The sequence below is a fragment of the Amblyomma maculatum genome, chromosome 5 (genome assembly GCF_055883805.1).
Source record: "Amblyomma maculatum isolate TAMU_Amacu chromosome 5, ASM5588380v1, whole genome shotgun sequence".
Lineage (NCBI taxonomy): Eukaryota > Metazoa > Arthropoda > Arachnida > Ixodida > Ixodidae > Amblyomma > Amblyomma maculatum.
This window is the reverse complement of record NC_139348.1, coordinates 91,737,356-91,756,562: the sequence shown is the minus strand read 5'-3', so window position 1 is coordinate 91,756,562 and position 19,207 is coordinate 91,737,356. Positions and strand designations below refer to the sequence as shown.

General features: G+C 45.7%; 1 protein-coding gene across 1 annotated transcript in view; it reads right to left on the bottom strand.

Moving 5' to 3' along the window:
- Positions 1-19,207, bottom strand: part of BNIP3 (BCL2 interacting protein 3) — a 67,287-nt gene that overhangs the window by 7,319 nt on the left and 40,761 nt on the right. Inside the window, exons 2-5 of the mRNA XM_084603891.1 lie at positions 12,054-12,198; positions 10,933-10,987; positions 7,502-7,569; positions 2,312-2,464 (exon numbers count right to left, since the gene is read on the bottom strand). Of these exons, the coding sequence (XP_084460017.1) occupies positions 2,312-2,464; positions 7,502-7,569; positions 10,933-10,987; positions 12,054-12,198 (421 nt within the window). The remainder of the gene's footprint in view (positions 1-2,311; positions 2,465-7,501; positions 7,570-10,932; positions 10,988-12,053; positions 12,199-19,207) is intronic.

The following is a 19,207-nucleotide window of genomic DNA, read 5'->3' as shown; positions in this document are numbered from 1 at the left end:
CTTATAACTCGTTTTGTTCGAACATAATTTTGGTGACAAATTTTGGTGAAATGAAACTGTCGACATAGCCGTACAATACTTACGCATTAAAACAGATGGTTTTGTGTATGTGGACGCGTCCAAGTACAAAACTAAGGAAAATTTGAGGGCGGCAGCACTAGTTAACACCACAGGAAAGATAGAGGTGTGCACACAGAGGCAACACAACAAAAGCAACTACCATAACCGTAGCCCTGACCGAGCCCAATCGGCAGGGACAGAGTTGCTGAACAGCGATGGATTCTCAGGCATACAGAGATGGACGGATTGGTCGCAAAGCCACGAGAATCCTCTCTGATGAACAAAAACACAGGTACGGAATTCACAACACAAACATTCAACACAACCTCTGGGTCCCTCACACTGGGTTTGAGGTAAACTTCACAGCAGACACCGCTGCCCGAGGGTTCACGAATCAAGGGGCAGGTTTGCCTGTCAAACCCTTCAGCCCAACAGAATATAAAAAAAGGAGGCAGTAAAGGTGTTATTAAGATAACAAAACTTGATATTGGGCAAGATGGTGCATTGCAACTTGACTAAAGATAAAGCGTGTGTCCTGTGTCTACTTCTATTGCGTGTGTTTCCTGTGCGCTTTATCTTTAGCCAAGGTGTTATTAGTAGTGCATAAGGAGTACTCGGCTGTCGCAGACCTCAATCAACACAGAGCAGGCCACCACGCTCGGACGAAGGCACCTACCCAAGCAGAGCCATATACCCTAAAATGTGGCAGAACAGATTCGTGAAGGATTTCGCGTGGTGTGGGGGGCTATGCCACAATGTACCGCGTCACCTGGGGCTGTGAAAAAAAACAACTCATTACCGAAGATAAATAACTCTAGCCCAGTGCAGCGGGGGGCCCTCCTAACTGGCTCCGAACCACCACCACCACTACTACTGAGAGTCGCAATGTAATACTACAATTACCACAGGAATAACAGAGGAAGAATTAAGAATATCACAAGAATAACAAATTATGCCGTAAGCCCACATTCATCTGCTTCCTATCGAAAATTAACTGTTTCTATACGTGCTCCACTCTAACCAAGCCAAGGTGTACAAAAACCTGCAGCTGTGTTACTCAGGCCCTTCACACAGGAATTTACTGGCAGCAGCCTTCAGAACTTTCCGAGTGTATGATCTTTAAACTGCTCCAATTTTCCACACGTGAGCATTGTTTCCGGGTGTCACATGCGCTTCCTGCCATCTGCCAGGAAGTGATAGACATATTTTCAGCAAAGCATGAGCAGGTCGCAAAAGTGAAAAAAAAACGAGTGCAACGTTTCCATTCACAACAGGAAAGACTGGACACCACCGGCTGCTTTTCTCTCGTCCTCGTCTGAAAGCTGTGCTGTTTGTCTCTGCCACAATTGAGCCTGATCAGCCATGCCTGCAAGGTGCGAGTTTTGTGGCTGGAAAATGACCCACACGTATGCCACTACATGCACCACACGCCTCAGCACATTGCAAGGCATGCTCGCAGAAAGCCACATACTATCCTGCTTTGGCCTTTACACTGAAGCTCATATTCAGTTATGATTAGCGAAAGCCACATCAATCTCGCGATACTGAAAATTAATCAGCAATGTTGAAATTGTGCGATACTGACGCAGCAACTTCAACGAAACAGAAATCTTGAACTAGATGTAGTGGTAGGAGACTTTTCTCATGGCCCTTTATGCTGACCACAGAAGCGTATTATAATCATCACCTGTAGTGGCAATGCTGCAGGCCAGCTATAGCGGCAAGCTTTACTACCTCTACTAGCCTCTGCTACCTCTGACCACCACATGTTACTTCTATTTGCACCACAGATCATTGCCCATATTGCAATACTCACAACTTATCGACTTGAGGTGACAACCTGGATCAGGCTCAATCATTGTTTTCTCTCTCTATCCCTTTAGTGGACCACTGGCTATAGTCTTTTCAAATTAAGCATTCTACGCGAGAGAGGACAACCTCATGGCTGTTGCCGCATCCCAGTTCCCCCTCTTTATCTGCCTCAATGCGGTTCCCGTCATTCCACATGTCTCCACACACTCCTTAAGACTTTATCTCAACCTGTTGCAGAGCAAGCAAGGTCTGCTCAAGAAGGATACCATTTCAAAGTCACACTGGACACTGTTCTCCATGCAAACCAATATTCCACTACATAAATGGGAACGCCACATTTCGCTTCACCTTTGGCAAGCAACAATTTCAGGAGGAGGAGGCAGACACGCGTTCAATAAACCACAAGGCCTATACTCGGCCACCCTCTTCGTGTGCATACCCGATGCCAGCGCCCAGTAGGACCGAGAGGATGTTGGAGAGCAGCAGCAGGGGGAAGATGTCGGCCAGGCGGATGATACGAGAGCCACGCAAGCTCAGCACGGGGCGCTTTCGGCTACCCACCAGGCTGGCAGGGTGCCGGAAGTTCCAGTCCCTACAGAGCGAGAAGAAAAAACATGTTGCAACAAAGATCAATGGAGACACGTTGCAGTGTGCAAGGGATAGCTGTCGACGTGAACCACAGCTAGGTGCGGCTTGAACTCGAGCATATAGAATACACGCGGCACACATTACAGGGTCGCTCTCTAAAGCGCTCAAGCAAGTCTGCTGTAGAGCAAGTTAACACAAATCTTGATGCAACAGCTTTCCAAGAGGCATTGGAATTCTCTAGACAGTCTGCATGTCTTTGCAGCTAGGCTAGATTTAAAATGTTATCAGTAAAAAAAAAAAAAAAATGCACCTGCCTCAGAATTTCACTCTTCTTCCTCTGCACTCTTGCACAACACCAACCAAGTGCTTTAGAAAAATATAATAGACTCTCTACATAGACTTCAACCTCATAACGAAACATTTTGTAGTAACAGAATAAAGGGTTTTTGGAATGAAGGAGAATGAAAGGTTTTGTAGTACCAATTTCTACACCTGCCAGGTCTCTCGAATTATCCAGGAGACCGAAATGGTTTTGTACGATTGTACGGCCAAAACAGAAATCTGCCCGGAAACGATACCATGTTTGGCCAAATCCTTTTTATAGTCTTGACCACAGAGCTCCGAGGCTACCAACCGCATGACACCGATTGACACTGTGATCAGTGAAGAGTTTAAAAAGCATAGTCTGCCAAGTGCAGTAGTTAAACCTGCCAGAACTACTTTCATTTTGCTTTTTATGACATTGTAGCGCCGCCGCCGCTGCCTGCGGAGGCTCAAGCGTGGCGCTAATGTCGAGCTCTGTCTAAAGTTCGTGACTTCAGTTCTGCCTATAAAGTTTCTACACTAATACCGGTTTTTGCTTCAGGTAACTTGAGTGTTTTCTTCTGTTCTTTGTTACCTTTGGCAGCTCAGGTGCACTGTCTAGTGCAGTTTTTAGGAGACATGCGTTGCCTAGTGCCGCATTAACATAGCGAACTCCTAAAACAACAAATTCAGGGCAATGGCTTTCTTGCTAGCTGCTGAACGTTGAACCTGTCGTGTTTGTGTGGGATGCGGAACTGAATGGTTTTTTTTTTCTTTCACAGTGGCAACCAACAAATCAAACATGATCACGATATTGCTCATTTCTAAGTGGGGAACAGCGGCTCGCTCATGAGCCCCCCCTTGCATACAATAAAAAAACAAAAATGACTTCTCAACGCAACCCTTTTGTCAGCGAGTGTCCAGTTTCCCCCTTTTGTTATTAATGCCCGGCGGCGAACAGAATGGAACAAGTCTGAGGAATTTTACAAGACATGGAAGTATGGAGGGATTGACAACATGGAGGATGAAAGTGAGAATGAAACCCTGAACCTGAAGGGAGCGGGCGCATGCCCTCTCAACGGAGAGAGTAACAACTCCATTTATTTTTGATGGCTTTGTTTTCTCAGTGGGGCCCTGGTTTCGAGGCTGAGCTCAACCCACAGGGCAGTGACCACTCTGCTTTACCATTTTTGATTGCTTAAATGACACAAGGAGAAGGCCACTGAAAATGACCGCCCCTATCTCTTTTGTCCACCGAAGAATCAAAAAGTGAAGGTGACTGAAGAGAAGTCATTCTATGTTGAAGCTCTGTGCTTAGCATGTAAGTCTACAAGTGCCTAGGCTTTAACAGAGACACTCAGTCGACAAGGTTTTGTAGACAGTATCTCTGCGTGAGGTTGAAGTTACAGTTTCTTTTTTCTGTGTGACGTTGCATCGAACTTGCAGTTTGCCCCTGTGTTTCTGCAAATACTGTGAATATATTTCTTCGTCTTCCGCATCATGGCCTCCTGCTTCAACATCGCCAAATCACCATGTTGAGCGAGGTTCGAGTCCCTCTCCTAAGAGAAAGAGCCATCTTTGAAAATTACTACGCTCATTGTTTCTTCAGACAGCGCTCTATTTTGGCGATTCTCAGCATGGGTAATTCAGATCTGCTACGGGCTACTAAATTTACTATGCATTCAAGTGGGCCTGGCTTCACATCTTGGTGTGAGCTTTGCCCACTGCAGACACTGCTTATAACACAGCTATCAAAGAGGTAAGTAGCGCTCTCTGAAGAAGTTAGGATCTGGCCAGAATCTCCACTTCTGATTTATTTCAAAGAAAAAGACAGCCAAGCTATCATAAACGGGACCCGCACCTCAGCTTTCATATCAGCGCTGAACAGTCAGTGGCACACACGGCAATCACTCTGCGCATACTGACTAGCCAAATCGGCAGAATCGGCAGAATCAAGCTAGAAGCTTCAGGTCAGAGGCCTCTCCTGCTGAAAGCGATTCCTGCTTTGCACAACTCCACTGTGGAGCAGCAAAGGTTGCCGAGCTGCTCTCAATATGTGCATTGATAATTATTGCCAGCGAGCTGTCTTCAACTCTGGTGTCTTCAGTTACGGCGTGTGAAGTGGTTGGCAGCCTCACAAGAAAGGCACCTTGTGATGCACCCAGAATTACTCAGTGAAGTAACACATCCAGATAAAATGAGCAATAATAGAGGACACTGTCAACTACATTTTTTGGTTCGGAATTTGGTTATGGGTTTAACGTCCCAGAGTGACTCAGGCCATGAGAGACCCCATAGTAGAGGGCTTCAGATAGTAATTTCAGCCACCTGGGTCCTCCAACGTGCACTACCATCATACAGTGCATGGCACCTTTGCATTTTGCAGCCGCCACGGTAGGGTCGCACCCACATCCTAGCAATCAGCAGTCCACCTTTGTCCACAAAAGAGGGATAAATGGTGGCCCTATCCAACTGCTTGCGGCTGAAGTCTCAAAGGACTAGTTGGACCGGATAGGGATGCCCCTCATGTAAAGAGGCATTTTCGGCTCGCAAACATTCTAAACTGAATTCAAGCTTTCCACCACCAAGGCAGCAAAGCTTCCATATTTTGTCAAGAACAAAATACACTAAGGAGGCGATGCATGCAAGCAACGAGCATTAGACTGCGACAGCCTCACGCAGCTAAAAAGAGTAACCACAGGGGCTTAGCCACGTAGCGGCCAGTTGGGTCGGTCATTACCAGGCACCACCGTTTCGTGGGTGCATGACTGACTGACACCACTTGCGAGCAGCACCACACTGTGTTCAATAGAATAGGGCCAATCCTTGTATGTTTGTTCTTTGTTTCAGCAGTATCATAGTTGTGCCCCTTGTGAGCATTGCAAAGGGTGGCCAAAGTCTTCAGGCATGGGCTCAATAAAGTAAAAGGTCTTGCAAATCACAGCCCCTCATTGGCTCTGCCGACAAGGATTGCCTGCATGCAACTTTAAACTTTTCACATTTAGCCGGAGTGAGTGCACCACAAAGCCACACTACTGCACATGGGTGGCAGATTCAGCGACAATGAGTGGCGTGAACATCTGCAGAAGTGGTTCTTCAGGAAAGGTGTATCACTTCCAGGTCGACACACCTCAGCTGTGCTGCCAAGGTAAGGGAGAAAGATGGGAGTTCGGTTTGGTTCAGTTAATAGGGTTTACTGTCCCGCAACAACTCGGCTATGAGACACGCCGTAGTGGAGGGCTCCAGAAATTTCTGCCACCTGGGGTTCTGTTAACGTATACCGCATCGTACAGCACACGAGTGCCTTCCTTTTTATCGAAAAGCGGTAGCTGACTGCAGCACCGCGGTGGGGTAGAAGGTGGAATAAAAGAGAAAGATGCAATAGTGGAAGGCTACGGAACAATTTTAACCACCCAGGGGTCCTTAATGTGCCCTTATATCGCACAGCACAATGATGCTTTTCGCCTCAGTCGAGATACAGCCACAGAAGCCGGCGCTGAACCAGAGGTTTTTGGCTCAATAGATGAGCGCCACAACCACTGAGCCACCAAGGCTAGAATGAGATAAGCAGAACGAGCTAGTGACTGGAGTTCAGTAGGGAAGCATTTGACTGTGAGCACAGGGTTTCAGTGCTCCAACCCAGCTGCACAGACGTTTGTAGGTGGTGTCAGAAGGAAGCATCAAGGTGCACAAGTGCTATGGGACACCCACATCACTCGCACTGTGTTAAGCCTACAGCAGAACCACATTGCTACACGAGAGCCGCTGCGATGTTCCCTTTGTTCTGGTGCAAGTGGACAAGTGGCTGTGATGTTTGGAGCGCAGTCTCTTTTAATGACTCAAGCGAAGACTAGCGTAGTGCTATTTTGCTGCGATGTTATTATTCCGTGCACAGCGCCTTTTGGTTTTTTTTCCCAAGGCAGTTGGACTCGAGTACTGTTTTGTAGTACTGGAGCAGAACAGTGAGTTAGTGCACCAAAGCTGCATTTTTCAGAACACTTTTATGATGTATATTGTTTGGTTTGGTTTGACGGGTTTGATGTCCGAAAGCGACTAAGGCTACGAGAGGCATCATAGTAGAGGGCTGTAGAAATTTCAACCACCTGGGGTTCTTTAACGTGCACCGACATCGCACAGCACATGGGCGCATAGCTTTTCGTCTTTACCAAAAAATGGCTGCCAAGACCAGGTCTCTATCCCACATCTTTGGGCACAGTAGTCGAGCGCCCTGACCGCTGCGTCGCCCGGACAGGTGTATATAGTGATACTTTTCTCATTTTAAATAAATTTTGAAATGGGTTCACAGGAAAGGAAAGGCACAGTATGTTACATTTTTTTTCATGGACACCCAAACCACACTGTAAGGGAAGGGAGTAAGGTGAGAGTGAAAGCGAAAAAAAAGAGACGGGAGCCATAGCGGAGGACTACAGAGTATTTTCGACCAACTGGAGATAACGTGCGCTGACATCACACAGCACATGAATGCCACTTCGTTTCGCCAAGAAGCAAATCGTCAAAGTTCTGGCAGCTGGTGTGCTGCTAGTGAAGGGAAAATAAGGTCTCACAAACCTGCGCTAACAACAAATGCCTGCCCTTCCAGCTTTGGGCATCAAAGAGATGAATGTGCCACGAGCGCCATCTGTTCTCAGGTGTATTGCAGCCAAAAAAATTTCCCCTCTGTTCCGACATGGCGATACCCGCGTGAACAATGTTCCTCGCAATGCCGAGAGGCACTCACTTGGGAGGCTGCTGGTCAGGGCGGCTGCTCCAGTCCCAGATCCAGTCGGTGGGGATCTGCTTCTCTTCCTGGGTGGACGAGAAGAAAGGAAAAAAGAAATTAAAGTTCACGCCTTACCAATGTAAAGCAGCCGCACCATTCACATACAGGCCAGCGATAATGGCTCAATAGTTAATAGCAGTACTCCACTGTGGCTGCTCCTACATGACACTTCAATCCCAACAAATCAAAGACTACTTACCGAGCCTTCAAGCCACCAAATCCTTCATTCAAATATTTCGCCAGTAGGCACGAGCCTTTTCACCTATACTCAAAAGATAAGTTCTAGTTGGAGCTACAAGTGATAGCTCTCGGTGGAGCGCTGTGGTCAGTTGCCCAAGAGCCAATCACACATGCCTGATGGCTGGAAACTCGCTCTAGCCAATTCTGTGCAACAGAGAGACATTGTTTCCGCATGCTTTGTGCAAGAAACTGGCGCAAACGTTTTCAAAGCTTACTGCTATACTGCAAAAAGTGAAGAAGCTCAATCGAGACATACTACATTTATTGCCCCAGATGTGGCAAGCCTTAACGATGTAACGCGTGGAGTCTTACACCATGTGATATTCGTACAACGCTCACCATGTCAGGACCTAAAAAGCACCGACAGCACTAGTACCACCAGACATATTTTGAATCTGGCTGCGAACTTTACCTAGATTTTGCTACATACAATCCTTGCAACAAGACCTGAGACTGTATGAATACACACTGTATGACACCGAATTTTCGGTTCCATTTCATTCTTTGCAATGATACATGAGACATTACTATACAAACATTACTGCATGATATTAGCCTATAATGGCTAAATAATTTACAATTGAATTTATTTTCACTTTCAATAGCCGAGCAACGACTATAACATCGAAGTTACCTCTAGGTCACATGAGAGGTAAAAGAACTGCAATACAATCACCCCTTTGTCACTTCAATTCACTACAACTCTAAAGCCAACCTGCCTCAAGAATGAGAATCAAGGAATGAAGAAGCAGTGATTGTATCACATTTTTTTTTCGTCCATCACCAAACCTAAACTGAATACTGACATCATAGCCATTGCTCAGCTGTTGAAACCGAAAAGTACCATTATGAATTACTAAGCAGTCTTAGGCAAAAACCACATGATGACTTGTGAAGATGTCTTGGATATCATTAGCAGAAGAAAGACATATGTAGCAACTCAGTAACTAACTGCTATGCGAGTCCTAGCCAGAATCGGCTTCGGATTTAATCAATAAAAGCACCTTCTAGCTGCAGTGGAGACTAGAAGTATGAATTTTTAATTTCGTTCTAGTAGTCAGTTCAGAAGCAGTACCCTAGAACTACTCTTGGGCATGGCTGTCATTGAGGACCATTGAATTTAGAAGTGTCAGCACATTTCATTAAAAAGCTTAATCATAAACTATGACTTTAAATGTTGTTTTTGGACTAGTCCAAAAGCAACACACTGGCTATGAGCAAGAAGGAATTAGACTTGTCCATTTTTATTTACCTTTGGCAGCACTTTTGGGGTTTAGTCCAAGATACAATTCTGTTTCTCTTTAATGAATGTTTCCCACCGACACACGTGTGTGTGTGTGTGTGTGTGTGTGTGTGTGTGTGTGTGTGTGTGTGTGTGTGTGTGTGTGTGTGTGTGTGTGTGTGTGTGTGTGTGTGTGTGTGTGTGTGTGTGTGTGTGTGTGTGTGTGTGTGTGTGTGTGTGTGTGTGTGTGTGTGTGTGTGTGTGTATGTGTGTGTGTGTGCGCGCGCGCGTGCGTGCGTGCGTGCGTGCGTGCGTGCGTGATCTAAAAATTTAATTTCTATGTAACCTAAAGCCCCTTTTTTTATCAGGACCTTCTCTTTCAGCCTGGTCATTCAATTAACCAGTAAATAATTCACAAATGGCTGTCAATTACTGGCAGAGCACTTATAGTTGCACTTCCAGATCGAAACACTGCTACCAGCAAAAACATAACAGAAGTAAAATATGAAACCACAAGAGAAGAAATTTCTAAAAGGTAGGCCTCCACATTATTGCAGGCTTGTATAGCCGTTGGCTGAGCGAGAAGGCGCAGAATCGCATGTCTGTGTGTTGACTAGAGCAGGACTGCTGTGGTGGCCGGAACATAATATCTTTTTCCATGATGCTTATGAATATCAGGGCCCTTATATGCAGTGCAGAAAAATGGTTTGGTTTGTGGGGTTTCATATCCCAAAGTCACTCAAGCTATGAGACGCTATAGTGGAGGACTCTGGAAATTTCTACCACCTAGGGATCTTTAACGTGCACTGACATCGCACAGCACAAGGGCGCCTTGCTTTCACCTCTATCAAAAAGCGGCTGCCACGGCCGAGATTCGGTTCCGCATCCTTGGAACACAGTAGTCGAGCACTCTACCCACCGCACCACCACGGTGGGGTGCAGTGCAGAAAAATGCTTAGCAAACTGCCCTAAGTGAGTGACAACAGTGAATAGTGCAATACTAGCAGTAGCAGATACCTTCTGGCCATAAAGTAGAGCCCCGCAGTCTGCAAAGACATGCAAGGTGGTGAAGCAATACTTCAAAGCACATGCCTGCAGTACATAACGCATCAGCATCCATCTGCCCCCCTCTAGCTTCCTCATTTTTTTAATTTTCTGGCAATAATGAGCATGCTTCCTACTTAATAGCCAGTTGATATTGACAGCCAGTTAATAGCCAGGCACGCATGTCAAGGATACTGGCCTTTTTTAGTTAAATCCAAATTTTCAAAATTGAATTCAACATGATTTCATCATTGTGTTTTTGCTTTGACCAGAAAAAAACCCAAGCCCTAGGGGCATGGTACTGGAGGAATGTAGATTAAGTGGACCACCCGAGGTTCCTTTTTAGTGCACAAACGTTGCACACAAAATATGGGTGCCTTTTGTGCTACAGCTTCAGTTAGACGAAACCAGTATTCTCCATCACCGTGCCAGGTGAACTCAACAACCCACTCTGCATGCCATTATTTATTTATTTATTTACTTATGACTACCCTCAAGGCCAGAAGCACTTCAGAGGGGAATCGCAGTGTCAGAAGATACTGCGATTGTTTACAAATACTCCTCAGAAACATTTTTTTCTTCACAACTCTCCTATGCAGACAGCGTCTTCACAGGTCACTACACTGAATCCAATAACCACCAGAAAAAAAAGAAAAAGCTCTACGGACAAAAGGACAGCCTTTCAAAAGGTTTACAAACAAGGCCATCCAATATAAACTGAACACAGCTAGCTAAATTAGGCTGTTATCTTTCTCCTCTCCCCAAAGCAGCTTATCTCATTCTATCAAAAGTGTGCTCTGTTGAACGCCGGCCTTGAGCTGCCCTCCAAGGTTCCGCCTGGACAGCAGCAAACAATGAATGAGCAAGTGGGAACTGCACGTACCCTGTTTATGATGAAGGGGACAGTCTCGTTTGCCGGACTGTGCGGGCTCTTGGGACTGCAAGCAAGAAGACGCCAAAATGAGCGATGCTGAAAGGCAGGTTTACACAAGTTCAAACATTAGCGCCTCTCTTCGGAGGGATTTGGTCACAGGAAAGCTCGTCCGGCAGTCCTCAGTGGCGATGAAACACATGCTCAGATTTCAGTACAATAAAAGAAAAAGAAAGAAAAAACGCTGCCCAGTACAAGAAAAAGCACAGTACTTCAATAAACTTCGTTTTGCAAAGCTCTGACACCGGAGGTACGAAACACACCACAGCAGAGGACAATGTCTTTGGACAGGCAATGGCATACAAACAACCTGCAGCCATTTTTCACCCACCCAAAATATAACTCTGGACAGGAGCAGACAACAGACCGCCTCCGGTGTGAAGTGACCCAGACGTAACGAAAATGTGAAGGCAAAATGAGTGCCATTCACACAAGACTGCCTAGCCAAGTGGGCATTTGCCATTTGTACAACAGCTGCAAGATGGCCACTACTACTATCATGGGGCACCATGCGTGCATTGACTATGAAGTCCGATTCCTGCCATTAATCAGGGCAGTTGTGTCGCATCTGAAAAGTTGCAAAAGCTGGCTGTTGCTGCCCCTAACACTGCAAATACAAAAGGCAAAAATTAAATTTCACAATGATACAACTGTGCGAGAGTTAATGACACTACAGCTCATGAGCTGTTTCTGCTTACAACAGCGAAGATAATGTTGCTTTATTTCGAAAAGAACCTCATGCACTAGAAATACTTGCCCAACTGTCCACCTTACTACAAAATAATACGCTTATCAATATGCATCACTGTCAGCTACAGGTCTGGCAATAGCTTTCCAACAGTGGTAGTAGTATGAATGTAATAGCAGCGAGTGCCCTGTATGGGGAAATTTCTTTCGCTTTCTGGTGCACAATGCTGAACATAGAAAGCAGTTGGTATTGCCCACAATCCACCTCTTATTGCAGCAAAAAAGCAGTTGGGTAAGATCTTCCACGCTCACACATGTGGAAAGGCACGAACAAGTGAGGCACCTTTGCATTGTCAAAAGAATGGCGGGGGGGGGTTGACTCTCACCTGCCGCTTCCGCGTGCGGAGGACACGTTGGAATCCCTTTGGGCCTCCAGCAGCAGCTTCTCGAGGATGTGCACGTTGCCCGTGAGAGGAGGCGTGGCACGCTCAGACGCCGAGGATGCCCCATAATAGAGCTCCACCCACGACTCTGCATAATTAAACAGAGAAAGAGAAGTGAGCAAGGGCAAGTGTACAATGCACACGTGTGCATATTGAGCATCGTTCATTTACCGGTAACACTGTATGCACTACAGAAGAGGATTTCATGCACATACAGCACATACAAAATATGTGAGCATTAAAGCAACATTGCAATAATGTCCAGTAGTTAGGCAATCAAAACGGCTCAATTTCATTTGGTTTATGAAAACCACAGCAAGGTTGCAGAAAAAAATGAGCCAAATGATCCTTATATAGATACCAGAATCTTGGCCAAGGCCTCGTGTACAGTGTTTGAGCTCCTTGTCATCAATAATCTGTTGTCAAAGTTCATTTATCCACAAGCAACAATAAGTGCATGAACACACGGCAGACCACAGAAGCAAACTGAACATCCGAATTTCCCAAAATATTCATGACAGCAGCATCAGTTTCACGGAAGCCAGCTAAATTTTAAATAAGTCAACACTAATATTTCAATCTTATAAATTCTTTTAATGCTTGAGATGCGCGCATCTTTCGTTCTCCTTAATGTGTTCCTTTTACATTAATAGATCAGTTGTCAATTGGCACTTGTACCTGCTTTGATGTGCTTGCCATATGCCATGACAAATTCTTCAAGACAATCGTGCCATTTTCCGCTGGTTCAAAGCAAAAACATTTAAAAGCTGCGCCATCAAAACTTAAAACCAAAGATGTCAAATTTGCCTTGCTATGCAGCCTACTACCACTTACGCCCGTGGCCCACCTGTGTGCACTCTAATGGTTCCCAGAGCAGGCAAGAAAAATCGCCAGGTATATGAATGTGCGCCCATGACAACAAAGCAGGTCCCACAAAGAAAGCAATAAAACCAGCAACTGTAGCCTCTCTCCAGCATACGCAAGTCCATCAGGCCAAGTCAACAATAAGTGCAGATTTTGGCAAGACTGCAAACAGACTCAAAGCGGACTGGACACAGGTGTCCTAGACAAGGCCCTCAGAAAGAGCCAAAAGATACAACACCAGCCGCAGAGGCCATGGCCATGACCTATCTAGACCACTCACACAATCCTGCCTGCGCAATGAAAACAAACACGAGTGCTGCGGCTGAGTGCTCAACACTCGGAACAAGACCAACAGGAAACGCCGGAACAAGACCAACAGGAAACGCCGCATGGTCCCACCCAAACAATCAACGAGAGGCAAAGGGGAGAAAGTAAACAGGAAAAGCCAAAGGAATGGCGCAAATAATGGCACTTAAAGCAACCTACAAACAACAGAAGACAGCTGCGAGCTGTCTGTCTCACAGCGTCCTGTTTTTGTTCCCCTGCCCACATTCACTCTCCACCAGATTCACCGGTCAAACTCAGTGAAGGCTCGACTATGCGAGGAGGATGCCCTTGCTCCTGCATGGCTCAGCTGGGAACGAAGTGGTTGTCAAATATATGCTGCTGCCAGGACAGCAGTGTGTGACCACAAAGGGATAAATTATTGAGGACGACCTGACACCACGAAGGAGTACAAAGTGAAAGGACTACTACCCAAAAGTATGTTTCAAAGGGATTCAGAATGTGAAGCAATCTTGCCACTAACGCTCGGTTTCATACATACAGCTTCAGAGCAATTCTAATGAACTGTATAAAGTGAACTGACATTTGAAAGGACGGGGGAACTTCCAGCATCTGTATTCAGCAAAGGAGAAAAAAGAAAGCATCTCCTTTGAACAATTAAAATAGCAAAAGACAGATATAGTCGGCAAGCATAAACACAACCACTGGACTTCCACGACAGATGGCAGAGCAATAAATCTAAATTTCAGAAATTTTCCAAAATGCTTTGTGGATGAATGAAACTAGACCATGCAGTGATCCTAGAAGGTGCCTTGCAAATCATGTTTGAGTATCAACACCAGGTAGACATATCAAGCACGGATTCACATAGCACTGCTTTGACGTGATGCGGGGGATCGTGAATGGCATTCACAGGGTGCCCCAGCTGAAGCGAATCAAGATTCAAAAAGGAATACTTAAGCATTCCATCAAACTTAGTGCTAAATGCTACCCAAATTCATGCAAACTACTAGTTACCATTTTCCATTCTGCACACTGTAATAATGAAGTGGACGTGAAATTATAACCTTCTAAATATGGCTCTAAAACACGCAAGTGCCAAAAGGAAAGTTGCGAGTACCACGGAAATAGTCCGAACCCAGTGCTTACGACGAGGTATCCTAGCTCTTTCCAAAACTGTTTCATCTTTTCAAAACCTTTTGATCTTCAGGGCAGCCGTGTGGCTCCACAATGCAATTGAGAAGCAATCCATGTAGTCTGGTTACGTCTGGGGAAGAGGGCACATTTCCCAATTAATAAAGCTAGCTTCGCTTAGTACAATCTGCAATACTGGATCCCGGATCGCACTATGCAGAGACTAATTTGCCTGAAAGTTGCCTGACATTTTGTCACATGGTTGTAACATTAATAGAACAATCAAAAGAAATACTGTACTAATGCTGAATCTTGAATGTTATGTTTTATGCTGCATTGCAAACATTATTTTAATGTTACAAATAAATGTTATACTAATATTGTCTTCTAAACGTTAAAATAATGTTTTGGTCATAATCGACCATTTGCGGAAAAGCGAGCGCCACCTTTCGTCCAAAATGGGAAGCTTCGCCGGCACTTTTGGTTGGAAAGAGCTTCTCGAACTGGCATGCGCAAGGCAGCGTTCGGCGTTTCGCGTGCGCTTAAATCGTTGTTTTAGCGTTGCTCTTTTGCTGAAAACGTGCATATGCTGAATAAAGAGGATGACATAGAAGGAGAACGATGTAGAGCGCCGACGTTCTGGGTTTTAGCCAGAATAATGACCAGTGCAGTTTGCGTCCTAAACTGTTCGCCAGGCGCATTGTGGCCGATGCTTAAAGGAGGAAGGCCATGTCAGGAACTTGAATCTTCATACCACTAATCAGTTTTGATGAGAGTGAGCACAATCCATGAAGACCGCAGTGTTTATGCGACAATGCCATGGTTCGCTGTTGATTCGGGTCACATCGTTTGAACTCACTGCGATTGCGTTGTGGGGTGAGATATTTTGCTTAGAAAGATGTGTATCTCTCTTGTGCAGAATGCTGATACACAAAATTAACGTGTATTGCATGGGCACTAATGGGCCGACGAGTGTTACAGTGACTTGGGATGCACTGTTTTGTAACACGCGCAAAAGTTTGTCTAGGTTTTCTGACGTAGGGCAAGAGTTCCTGCTGACTTCGTCCCTGCAGCTTCTGATGTAGGCCAGGCTTTACTGATTTGTAAACGACTCATATTTTCTCAACTACGCTCGCGCTCATACGCGAGAGCTTCGCTTACTGACGGACCGCTTCCTGCGTAGGCTGCACTCTGCCGTGCTCCCGCTGTTCAGATATAGCGCACCTTGCTATTGTATTTTTGGATTTACGGTGGATGTTTATACAAGTATATAAAATTCATTTCCCACCGAATCTGTCGATGCAAGAACTCTTATAAAACCAATATGTGTTCATTTGGCAGCAAGCACCAAATACAGCAAGAACGCCCAGCTACTACTGAACGGGTCGGTTGTGCCCAACCGACCCCACGGCTTCGTCTTTCGCGCCTTGTATGTCGTCGTGGTCCTCGTTATATATACGTACCAGTGTCGCTGTTGCATGGCACATGCTTAGCTTAGATAGAAGGCATTCCAGTCAAATGACTATTTAGACTGCATGCAATAGTGAACAATGCTGCGTATCTTTACTCCTTATTCAAGGCTCAGCGAAACCTGTCAGCATGTAGAAGGGCTGCTGTTGAGTGTTTCTGTGAGGGCACTAGGATGCTTCTTCTTGCACGGGCGTACTCTGCAAGTCGATAGTTCTTGGTAAGGTATAGAACTCACTCCAGCAAAGCTCTACACTACCTTTTCTCAAGGCAGAGATGGCCCCTTTTCCGTAAATGGTGTGGCTGTAGCAGGAAACAAAACTCATAACAATAGATTATGGCACCGACATAAAAAAAAAAAAAACGGGGGAGAACAAAAGCGGCTCCGCAAGGAAGCAGCGGAAGAGGACACCGAGCACACTGCTTCTTTAGCAGACGACGCGCGCTCAGGGACCAGTCATGAAATATCGAGACAGCCTTTTTTCACGTGTCCGACTTTTTTTTAAATGCGTGATAAGTTTTCCCGAGCCGCGGGCACACACATACGGCGAAAGCGAGACAAGCAACTCAAATCATCCACCGCTGTACAGCGCGAGAATGCACAGCTAGGCAGCGCTGGCGCGTCATGTTTTCCAACCAAAACCAAATCGCCCACAGAGGGCGCTAGTTGCGCCTTTGTCGCGCATGCGCAGGAGCTTTTCCGCAAATGGTCCATTATAGAGCAACATAGTGTATATATTTCAAATACTATGTCCTAGCACTTTTGCCCTTTTTCTTCCAGTAACCATGTTCTTTCAATAACACTTCTTTGCAACTATATAGAGCTTTGAGATGATGCCCGTCGTAGAATGCAAGCAGAGCCCTAATATTTTGTTGGAAATTTTTGCTTATTATCCATTCGCCACTATCACTAATGGAACACCCGTCGGTGATGGAAATAAAAGCTTGACTCTACGATATTTGTTCAGAGGCGAGTGTAGGAGTTGTGCAGTACTATGGAGTTGTACTGTGTTGTGGTCTTTGCAATGTGTGCAAGCTGTGTACCACTGCGAGTGGTAGGCCTACATGCTCGTGCAAGGTTGCTATAGATTTTCAGGAAAGTTATATTTATGTTGCATACATGACAGATTTATATTGTTTAAATGTTTATACCAACCTTAATATGAAACATTGCTAAAACATTAGAAAAAAAAAGGACTTTAACAACATCAAAATAACGTCTGACAAACAAAATTAGCGTTGTTCTGGCTGGTCTGCAGCGCCGTTACAACCCCTGGCGGCAATCGCAGGTGGCGCGCTCGGTTCTCGGAACTACTTGCAAAGTAGCAGTACGATCCGAAAGTTTCCGATTCGAGAACTTTGGATTCCCTGACCTGTGCGGCCAGATCCGCTGAGTCGCTTAGTTCACACCTGTCGCAGACGGTAGCCGCGAAAGTGCGAATGTCAAGATCTGTATGCCGAACGTATCCTAGTATCTTACCTTTGTCTTGTCGCTTAACCGTGTCATCCTCATAAAAATATTACGATGACGTTCCTCCATATTTGAAAAAAAACCTAACACAAAGGCGCCAAAATATACAAGCTTTATTCCACACGGTAGGGGTTCATTGGCAGAGAAGCATGTGCTTAATCAAAAGCCGATATGAGGCATGCAGAATAGAAGTGAGCAACGTGCTATAAACGTATTTATGCAAACCTACGCAACTTCCCACATTCAAGGTGATAACTATATATGATAAGATACAACAACAACCCAAAAAAAAAAAAAAAAAAAAAAAAAAACGGCACCTGCTAATAATTATACGCCACGGTATGCAGCACGTGTATTTCTCCTCTGAACCGTAAATGAACTCTGTTTTTGAAACTTGGCCCATGCCGAACAAGCCAGAGGCATCGAAAAAACTTGAGCTTGTAATCTTATCCGACGCTATTTACGTGATAAGAGAAACTTTTAATAGCGAACTGCTTTTGCCACAGAGAAATTGCGTGAGGCGGTGACTGCAGATCGACTTCAGTTGTATCAGGCCGTGGTTACGGCGTAGGCTCGCGCGGTTTCTCGTAATGTCCTTGCCGGCAATCTGCCATTAAGTGCAGGCTAAATAAAATTACTGGGCGGCACTTGAAGCACTTAAATGCGGTTAATGCGAAAGAAATTAATCAGAGGAATGTTTCTGTCCAACTAGCAATTTCGTGGGTGGCCCACAAATGACGGGGATTGGCGGCTAAGGCTTCGAACGTTTCAGGTTATGAAATTTTGAAAGCTGGCACGGAACAATTCCCGAAATTTTTGTTTAAAGCACCGACTCGTACGGATAGATCCCGCGCAGACTTTTTCGGGCAGGCCATTACCCCCCCTTTCCCCCCACCCCTCTTTCTGGTTTGGCGGTGGCTCTCGATTGATCCTAGGGGCAATAACGTCACGGTCAAGATTGACCAATATCTGAAGTTTCTAGACGCAGTTTTTTTTTTTTCCTTTATGCCGCATTTTTCTGGCGCTGACGCATATAAAGCTTTCGCATTACTGCTCCAGTCAATAGACATTTGCATCGGACGAGGAGTTTGTCGAAACGCCTCCTCTCCGGACTGTTGTAAACCGGTTTCCGCTGCGGCCTCCATCGTGTTGACGTCAGGCGCACACAACAGCCCAGCGAGCAATATGGTGACGCCCAGGAGGCCCTCGTTGCAAAGGTCTATACGACCGCGCGTAAACAACCTGCAGCGACAGCTACCACTCGCAGTGTCACCCTGTAAGATATAACTGCTACGACTCGTCACCGGACATCTGCCCAAACTGCTCATGCCAGTGTCCTCACCAGTACAAAGAAAAGCGGATCGTTTACAGAGCATTTCGCAAGCAAAAGAGGGAAGCAGGGATGGCACGTGCCAGGCCCTGCAACATTTTCTTCTGCGTCCTTTCCGGCAGCACAATAACTCGAAGGGCAACGACAGGGCAGTGGCACTAAAAGCTCTTTTCGTCTGCCCAAACAATCTGAGCGCGTCTCGCTAAACCTGCTTCCCTCCGGCCGCACAACGTGTAGATATAATCTCGACATTCTCAAGAGCGTTATTGTAGGCCGGAGCAGGCGCAGGAAATTTCCAAATCCCTCCGCCCTGCTACTTTCGCCAACACCTAATCCCAAGTCGCCGACGGCGATAACCTAGCCCTCGACTGGCTTGTACAACACCCCAGAGAGCTTAGTTAAAAGCACACACACACACACACACGAACACATTGGGACATGATGAAGCAGTAGGTTGTTTCGTCATTGCATCAGTTATGACCAGCGGCAAATTACCTCGCCGACGTCATCCACGTACCAGCAAACAAACAAATAGTCGGCAAGTCT